Source organism: Anopheles coluzzii, chromosome 2, assembly GCF_943734685.1.
Source record: "Anopheles coluzzii chromosome 2, AcolN3, whole genome shotgun sequence".
NCBI lineage: Eukaryota > Metazoa > Arthropoda > Insecta > Diptera > Culicidae > Anopheles > Anopheles coluzzii.
In genome coordinates this window covers 26613173-26621422 of record NC_064670.1, presented here as the reverse complement: position 1 = coordinate 26621422, position 8250 = coordinate 26613173, and the positions used below count along the sequence as shown (strand labels likewise).

Here is an 8250-nt window from a genome sequence, read left to right as displayed (position 1 = left end):
CTACAATTTATTTTTTGCTTATGTCAGTTTTGCTAAAGCACTTGCTCAGTTAAATTATGTCCTCATCATACATCCGGGTGGCAGGTTGAGTGATATCTATCCTGTCAGCATTTCACTCTAGTGCCAGTTTTTAAAAGTGATATGCAGAGCATCTTTCGAGTAAGCAGAATAAATGTAGGATAGCGAAGTGCAAACCACTCTATTCATTTGCAGATTTTGTTTTCCTTTCTTTTGAGATTACTGTTTAAGAGTTGCAATATTGTCGTCTACTATTCCGTCCCGTCTAGCCAACCGGCAAGTCAACCAAGGTTAAGAGTTCAAACATAATACGAATAGATGGTATGTCTCTTCATTAAAGCCTGTTTCTTCACTAAACCAATCGAACAGGGTCACAAGGCAAAAGGCAAACTATAATACATAATCCATAATAATATTAATTGATGTAGACGAAAAACAATTCATAGTACACAGTCAATCAAATATCGTAAATGGTGTCATATTTAGTTGCAGCAGTTTAGCAGCGTAAAGCAATATTCAACCTTCAAACCGATTCAAACCGTTGAATTGTATCACAAAGCGTTACAGCGTGGCAGGCGTTAGATCGCCCGATGCGTTACATTAGAAGCGCAAGAGCTTTTCGGCCGAAAGCTCAGTGATCAGGGGTGGTAAACCACATCGATTCAATGGAAACTTTTTTTTAATACAACTTAATTCGTAAGTAAACTATAAATTTAATTTTTATTTGATGTTAATGTTTTATTTACAACAATACGCTCACGCCGACCCTTTTGTGTGCAAAAATGTGTATATTTATGTTAACATACAGTAGGGCGTCGATTATCCGGGCAGCTCGGGACCGGACGGTTGCAGGTTAATCGATTTGCACGGATAATGGTCCAAGAAATGTCAAACGCATATAAAACATATGAAATTCACTAGTTTTATTATTAATTCACCTAGAACTAATCGATTAATCGTTAGTAGAATATTTTTTAATCAATAAGTGTAGGTTTAACAACTGTTCATGAATAAAAATGAATTTCGTATACGTTTCCGAACATATAAAATCCATCTCTAACCCCAACGACACTATCGTCATAGATGCATTCATTATCATCGAACCAATTCCAGTGCCAGCACATCGCTATCACAAGTGAAAGGGGTGACAGACCTAACGCCCAACTTATTGTGGTAGGTTTGGACGATGTGACCGCGAAAATGCCAAAAGCTCGAAAACGCATTCACCGTGAGCCGTGTGCCATTCGATCGACGGCGACGACGGCGAAGAGCACGCTGATCAGACAAGGTCGAATGCTGTAATATAATGGTCCTAATTATAATGCTTTCGTCAAATGCTTTCATCTCGCGCACGACACATCGAAACACAAGCGAAGCAAAAGACATAACAACGGCCGAAAAGCGTCCGATCTCTCACATGCACCTTCGGGGCAACGGAGGATTGTTTTTTGTTCCTTCTCTCTCGTTTGTTCATTATGTTCGACAGCATCTGCATCAAAACCTGCCCGTTGAAGATATTCAAATTGAAGTTATTCCTCAACCACCGTTGGAGCAGCATCGCTTTGGCGAGCACGGTCACGTTTTTAAAACCGTTTGACTTTAAACTATTGTGAGACACGAGATTGATTTTTTTTTTGTGGAAATCGATACAGTGTAATGCGAATAGGAGACAAGATAAAATCACTTACATTTTTACATGTTTTGTAAAGATAGACAGTGTGTATATTGACAGTGTACAAAATGAACATAACGCTAACGGAGGTGAATTTTACCGTAGAAACTCGGTTTGAAGAATTTACAACGCCTGAGCTCGGTGGCGTTACTGATGGATTTATCGAACGCAAATGGAATGCATTGCTAGATGTTATCGGTATGATTGGTGATAAAGAGTGTATTTTATTTCCTTACTTAAAATCTATCATTTAATCTAGAAAGCAAAGTGTAAATGAAAATTGTGCATATTTTAAAGCATTGCTTCGCTTCACTGTCCAACAGGGGATAATCCCGACAACCTGTACGTCTGGTACTCGATGCTGTACTCGTACGGTCTGTTCTGGCTGCTCGGTGGACTGTTTGTGCTGATGGACCTGACGAATCGGCCGCACTGCATGCGCAAGTACAAGACGCAACCCGGCACGAACGAGCCGCTCAGCTGGGCACGGTGCAAACAGCTCATCCGCACCGTCGCCTACAACCAGCTAGTGTACGGTGTCCCGATGACCTACTGTTCCTATCACGCCCGCAAGCTCATCTCCGACGAGGTGCCGAACGTACGGATCCTGCCGACGCTGGACGTTATCCTGCGCGATATGCTGGTTTGCATCGTTGCCTGGGAGGTGGCCTTCTACTACACGCACCGGCTGTTGCACACCAGCTTCTTCTACAAGCGCATCCACAAGCAGCACCACGAGTGGCCGGCCCCGGTTGCCTGGTCCGCCATGTACGCCCATCCGTTCGAGTTCATCATCAGCGACCTGTTCCCGGTGTACCTCGGGCCGGCCCTTATGAAGTGTCACATATTTACGCTCACGCTCTGGCTGACGTTCGTAATGTGGGACACGCTCGGCGACCATTCCGGCTACCATCTGCCATTTCTGGGCAGCTCGGAATCGCACGACTACCATCATATGACGTAAGTTTTACAGCTATTCACAATACCACAAGTTTTACAGCTGTTACGCTTTATCGTATTAACGTTGGGAAAGGGTGTCATTAGATAGCCCACTAAGCCACCGAAAGCCGCCACTGAATAGTGCGGTATCGATGGTCCATTTGCATCATCAGTCATTTGCATTCATATCTGGGAGAGCTAAAATAGCTTTTTCGGCTAGCTTGAGCTTATTACAAGATAAAGGCACCCTTGGGTAGGATTTGATGTTGTAACAGCTCGTTTGATTGAGCGGTTGGGCACAAAACACTGACTTGTACATCTAAAAAAGCTTTTTAGTAGGGGCTAGTAAGAACCAACACGATCATAGCACTGACTCTGGGTACCGGTTTATGGAACTCCATGTCCCTGTCATTTGGTTGAATTTCACCAAAGAAACTTTATTTATTTTCTGACATGAATTTTTCGTTGGATTTGAGCATACATACTAATGCTAATGCACGTCACTCACATAGTATATTGCATTCTTAAATTTCTTTCCGCTTTGCTTTCAGCTTCAACCAATGCTACGGCAACTACGGTTGGTGCGATCGGCTGCACGGTACGAATGACGAGTTTCGGAAGAAGAAGCAATACCAAAGGCACTATCGAATTTTTAGTCTCAAATCGGCCCGGGAGCTAGTCCCGGCTAAATAAAGCCCAAACGGCACATTTATAGTTTAACTTTGAGGTAGTATAATTTATTTTATGTGTAATTAATACCCCCCAAAAACATGGCGATCACTATCAAAACACGATCTAATCTTTCGTCGGAACGATATAAAGCAATTTTACGATGCCTTTCAAACAAACCATAAAGTTGTAGCGGGGAAAAACCCCTCACGATCATGGATTTTTGGAGCTCTTGGTTTCTGTGTGATCTTTTCTCCTTTTTCTTTGTAATCGAGCAGAGCACTTTCATTAAGGCAGGTCAATATTACACACAATCGAGACCTTCAGCGTTTCTGCGAACGCGGAGGAAAGGATTTGCGACAAATGTTTCGATTATATCAATTTGTCTCCACTGTCGGCAGTCAGTCATTCAGTCAGTAAAGCCCCAGACGTACGATCGTGCAGCTGGCCGGCTGGCTAGTAGGTGAATTAGTCTAATCTGTAGTGCGACAAACGTTGGGATCAGCTGCTGCACCGCGAAATATTGGAGTTTTGGCGACTAGCAACAGCATGGAGTACGCAACAAACCTTTCGGACACGCATCTGCAGGTGGCCCCGTTGACGCTGGCAAACATGTCAACGAGTGGATCACCGACGATCGCTTTCAACTACCTCGAACGAACGTGGAACAGCCTGCTTGATTTGATAGGTAAATCGTGCACGAAACTGGGAGATGGGATGATTCGCTGTTAATTCAATGTTTGTGCTATGTCGCTGTCCGCGCAACACCAGGTGATGATCCCGATGTGCTGTACGTATGGTTTCTTACCGCCTACGTGTACGGTCTGTTCTGGATCGTGGGCCTGGCGTTCGTCACGATGGACCTAACCGGGCGGCCACAGTGCCTGCGGAGGTACAAAATACAGCCGGGCAAGAATGAGCCTCTGCCGTGGAATCGGTTCAAGCAGCTCGTCCTGACCGTGCTGCGCAATCAGCTCCTGTACGGCATACCGACCAGCTACTTAGTGTTTCACAGTCGCAAACTGTGGATGGCCGACGATATACCCCCGGTGCGGATACTTCCTCCGCTCTGCACCATCGCACAGGACCTGCTCGTGTGTATCCTGTGCTGGGAGATCGGTTACTACTACACGCACCGATTGCTGCACAGCCGGCTGCTGTACCGGCACTTCCACAAGCAGCACCACGAGTGGGGTGCACCGGTTGCGCTGGCCGCGATGTACTCCCATCCGGTGGAGTTTGTCCTAAGCGACCTGCTGCCCGTGTATGCCGGGCCGGCAATAATGCGCAGTCACGTCTTTACGATCCTGATTTGGTTCACGTACGTAACGATCGACACCCTGGCCGACCATTCCGACTACCATCTGCCGTTTCTGGCCAGCTCCGAGTTTCATGACTACCATCATCTGAAGTAAGTAGTGTGGTCAAAACAAATCACAATTAAAAAATCGGTCGAAGAAGAATTCACTTTACGAGCGACAGCGACTCGTCGATGGGCGGCTTTTAACCTTCCTGGGACATTTTTTTTTTTAATTTTCGCCTCTAATAGCTTTAACCAGTGTTACGGCAACTTTGGACTGTGGGACATCGTGCACGGTACGGCGGACGAGTTTCTGAAGAAAAAACAATTCCGACGACACCGTCGGCTGTTAACCCTACGGTCGGCCCGGGAATGGATTCCGGATAAGGAGACGTAGCATCAGCTTAGCTTGTCCACCATGCCAAATTTAAACGAGTTTTTTTTAGTAATAAAAAACTTAATTATGTGTTATAAAAACAGAACAAACGATACACGCTGTGTAAGCTTGCTTATGCGCCTTAACTTATTCCATCTATTCACACATATTTCAAGATCATCCAGAAGGCATTCACGCCTCATATAAATGTCCTTACCGGAATGTCAACAAACAAAGAAATCAAAGTATGATGGCCAAAAAAGGTGTGATAAACGGAGATCGAATGCCATTCGTAGTGTGTTAATTTCACACATTTTTTTAGTTTACTTTTAACAGATAAATACTTACCCACTCCTGAAACAAATAGACAGTTTTATCGTTGTCAAGTACATTTTAGTCATTGCAGAAACTGTGTTGTAATAAAAAGACGAATTTTGTTGTGTAATAGCATGCCCGAATACTACGCCAGCCAACGATGGATTAATGAGCGTGCCAAAAGTGCTCAGCATCATCAACGGTAGGCGCCCCAAGCAATAGCCGATGATCAGCTGAGCGACTACCAATTAGCTATGCTGTATGCTACAAGCTAAACGATGACTAAAAAAACCCATCCCACATTGGTCACGTTGTTCAGCTCAGTTGGGATGCTGGTTTAGAGTGCGACTTAGGTACAAAGTGCTTGCTTTACATCTTGCTTAACCGTCACTGAAACTGAGTTGTACTTTTATCGAGTGTTTTGTATGTAACAAATCTTTCTCTTCCATGATGCATCACAAAACGATTTGAAATGGCTACCAGCTTCGTTGGCGTTTGTGGCTGTAGCAATTTGTTTACCTTGACACTCCATAAATTAGTACCAAAATGTTCTACGTCTGCACAGTTCGCTCTTGGGTACATAATTACCCACCAAAGTTTAACATACTTCGAACTGTTGCTTTCAACCTTAATTGCAGACCTACAGCGAATGGGAAAGTGACCTTCGAGCATGGAATGCATGGAGCAAGGAGGAGGTAAATGCTGCATCATAATGTAAACTTTTGCGATTGCTTCCTATGTCGTATCTTTTTTCTTTGCTAATAGAAAATGGCTCAAAATTAAGCGATTATTCGTATAAAACAATAACACTTTATTCAAAGATTCAAACGAATGGTTTCCTGTTAAGAACGATATTGGCATTTAATATGGGAAAAGCTAGAACCCTTTCAAAGTGAGAGTGCCCTTTACTTACTTGGAATGACATCGTTCGTTAAAGTCGTACTGAAATATCATGGAATTTTCAAAAACATGCCCCGCTTCCACAAAGAAGGGGGTTCAGTTACCAAACGTAACACCGTACGGAATGCAAACGACTTTGCGCTGATTGTGGACCGTATCCAACAGCAGATGACGGTCGGACGCATTCAGCGACACGTACGTGTCCCAGAAGTTTTCCACCACGCACAGGCGATGCCCTTCACCGTAAGCTTCCAGCTCGGCCGGTGAACAGTGCGTTTCGTAGCGAATGCCGAACTTCACCAGCAGCGTGCTACCACGGTAGTTGCGCTTGTTTGCCACGTACGTGCCCAAGCTCTTGATCGCGGTACGATTCTTCTCCGCGTCGTTCGTTGGTGTGGCAACCGTGGGTGCAAAAACGGTCTTTACCTTCTTTTCGCACACGGCATACTCCGAGCCGTAGCAGAAATCCTCCGCCCGGAACGTGTACGGACATTCCGGATTGAACTCGGCGTAACTGTTCACCCACAACGTCTGGCTGCGCAATCCATACACAGCTTCGAGCGTTGTCGACAGCTCTTCGGTCCAGAGCGATACGGAGCCTCCGTTGTTGCTGTTGGCGAGCGTAAGGGCTTCCTTCACAGTACGGAAAGCGTTTACTGCCACTATCGGGCTGGGCTGTACGGCAGTGGGATTGTTCGACAGCAGGTACTGCACGCCCGGGACGAATGCCAGTACTGGTTTAACGTCATTCGCATCGGAGTCACTTTGTACCAGCTGGGCCCCGTAGCTTTTGGCCGCAGCGAGCGCTTGTTCGAACGGTGCGCGCAGGTATTGCTTTTGGCTGTCGCTAAAAGGCTTCAGCTTCGCCTTAACGAGCTGTACGAACTCGTCCTTTACGTTTTCCTGCACCAGCACATTCCGGATGGCCCACGGTACCGCGTTGGTATTCCACGCCAGCGCCAAACGATCGCTGGCCGATTCGAGATCGCACGAATCAAACACAACCATGGTACAGTAGGCCATGTGCAGTGGAATTTCTGCGGTCAGCGACAGCTGCTCGCCATCCACGGTAGAAAAGAGGGGGTACTGAAGCAGCAGCTGTATAAATTCGCTTGTAACCGGGTTTTCTCCGTAGAAGAACAGTTTGAAGCCGACACATGTCGCACGCATGGACGAGTGCAGGTCCAGCAGTATCTCGAACAGCGACTTGCGCCGATCGATCAGCACCCGGTGCTGGGCATTGGGCTGATCGAGCAGCCCGTCATCTTCCAGGTGCATGTAGTGCTGCATAAAGTGGAGAGCCAGCTCTATCTCCTGCGTTGCTTCCTCTTTCGGCAGCAGCTGAACCGCGCTGATAAGGTCGGCTTTATGCTTGGTCACATAGCTCATGAACGTTTCTTCGCCCGATTGAACCGAGTAGCAGTAGCAGTCCAACAGCAACGATCCGGCATTCTGGGGAGAAAGTTTTATTAGTTTACATTGTGGGAAAATATTTCCACTCTGCGAATTAAAGTGCTCAACTTACATTAGTTCCGACACTGGCACTCATTTTCTTTAACGTGTAACACGAAATAAGCAATAACCTTTGCTGAACTGATAGTGGAAAAGGAGATAATCTAATGGAAAGCAATCAAGAAGCCGGTGGCTCGAAAGAAAGCGCGCAGAAAAGGCGGCTGGACCCAGTGTGGCCAGATTATTTTGGCGGTTTTCGGTAGGCGCATCAAAATTTTATCGGTAGTTTTCGGTAGGTTAAAACTCGAAACTTTAAAGAAGTAAAAGCGAAAGAAGTGTTAAGCGAGATAGGGGGGGTGCTAATGCGCATAAAGAAAGTTCCATCTCACGAGAATATGCATCCTTTATTAAGGATATGGATTAGATTTGGTTCATCGATTACACAAATGAAGATTTTTCTGAAGTGTCGATCTGAAAATTGGAATTCTAAGCCAAAGAAGGACTACGATGCACATTTTTTTTCTCAGTGGTGACAAGTTCTTTTTCTCGGGGCTCCACGCGACCACTCAGGGCCGCAGCAGTGCTCCATTGGATACGATTTTATCGTAC

The 8250-nt window shown here is 45.6% G+C and overlaps 2 protein-coding genes across 2 annotated transcripts; one reads left to right on the top strand and one right to left on the bottom strand.

The window, feature by feature from the left end:
• The first annotated feature begins 1561 nt into the window (after window positions 1-1561).
• LOC120952741 (uncharacterized) lies at window positions 1562-4924 on the top strand. The gene is made up of 5 exons (XM_049607244.1): window positions 1562-1888; window positions 2014-2650; window positions 3181-3317; window positions 3783-3986; window positions 4070-4924. The coding sequence occupies exons 1-5, from the start codon at window positions 1759-1761 to the stop codon at window positions 4711-4713; spliced, it is 1752 nt and encodes a 583-aa protein (XP_049463201.1). The 5' UTR covers window positions 1562-1758; the 3' UTR covers window positions 4714-4924.
• Window positions 4925-6076: 1152 nt separating this feature from the next.
• LOC120947839 (uncharacterized) lies at window positions 6077-7872 on the bottom strand. The gene is made up of 2 exons (XM_040363604.2): window positions 7715-7872; window positions 6077-7641 (listed from the first exon to the last, which is right to left on the bottom strand). Exons 1-2 carry the CDS (start codon window positions 7736-7738, stop codon window positions 6286-6288), a joined length of 1380 nt encoding a protein of 459 aa, XP_040219538.2. The 5' UTR covers window positions 7739-7872; the 3' UTR covers window positions 6077-6285.
• Between the last annotated feature and the right edge of the window lie 378 nt (window positions 7873-8250).